The 594-nt window shown below is 54.5% G+C and overlaps 1 protein-coding gene across 1 annotated transcript in view; it reads left to right on the forward strand.

Annotated features, from left to right (window-relative positions):
• The first annotated feature begins 409 nt into the window (after nt 1-409).
• The window catches only part of UHMK1 (U2AF homology motif (UHM) kinase 1), a 10,579-nt gene continuing 10,394 nt past the window's right edge, over nt 410-594 (forward strand). The window contains exon 1 of the mRNA XM_010191583.1: nt 410-594. This exon is cut by the window's right edge and continues 136 nt beyond it. Within this exon, the coding sequence (XP_010189885.1) occupies nt 410-594 (185 nt within the window).

The following is a 594-nucleotide window of genomic DNA, read 5'->3' on the forward strand; positions in this document are numbered from 1 at the left end:
GCTGATTTTTTGTCTGTGTGAAATGCTTTTTAATGCTGTAATATATCTAGACGCACAGGGGAGGAGGTTGGCAGATGTCCCAAAAAAAGTGGTACTGCCTCCATTTTACCCACTGGGATCTGCTTATCCACATTCCAGAGATTGTCCCGAGCAGGAGCACCCAGCTCTGTGGCTTTAGCACAGCCTGGCATGGTGCTGTGAGACCAGCCCGTATGCCGAAGCTCAGAGGGGTGGGGTGGCTGGTTCTCCCCTGCTGCTTCCCTCTGAAGTTCTCCCTTTCCTTCTCTCCCATTGTCACCCTTTGTAAAATGGGTGAGCTGCCTCCCGCAGCTTTTGTGGTCTTCTGGGCAGTTAGTGGAGAGCGCTGGAGCGCGATGACCGTGTAATTGCTCGTTACCAGTGCCTGTCAATGTGTCTCACCATAGTGACACTGTATGGCGTGTTCACCAACCACTACTCTGCGAATGGCCCATCTCGCTGTCTCCTGCTGGAGCTGCTGGACATCAGCGTGTCTGAGCTGCTGCTGCACTCCAGCAACCAGGGCTGCTCCATGTGGATGATCCAGCACTGCGCCCGAGACGTCCTCGAAGCCCT

Source organism: Mesitornis unicolor, unplaced genomic scaffold, assembly GCF_000695765.1.
Source record: "Mesitornis unicolor isolate BGI_N332 unplaced genomic scaffold, ASM69576v1 scaffold37789, whole genome shotgun sequence".
Classification (NCBI taxonomy): domain Eukaryota; kingdom Metazoa; phylum Chordata; class Aves; order Mesitornithiformes; family Mesitornithidae; genus Mesitornis; species Mesitornis unicolor.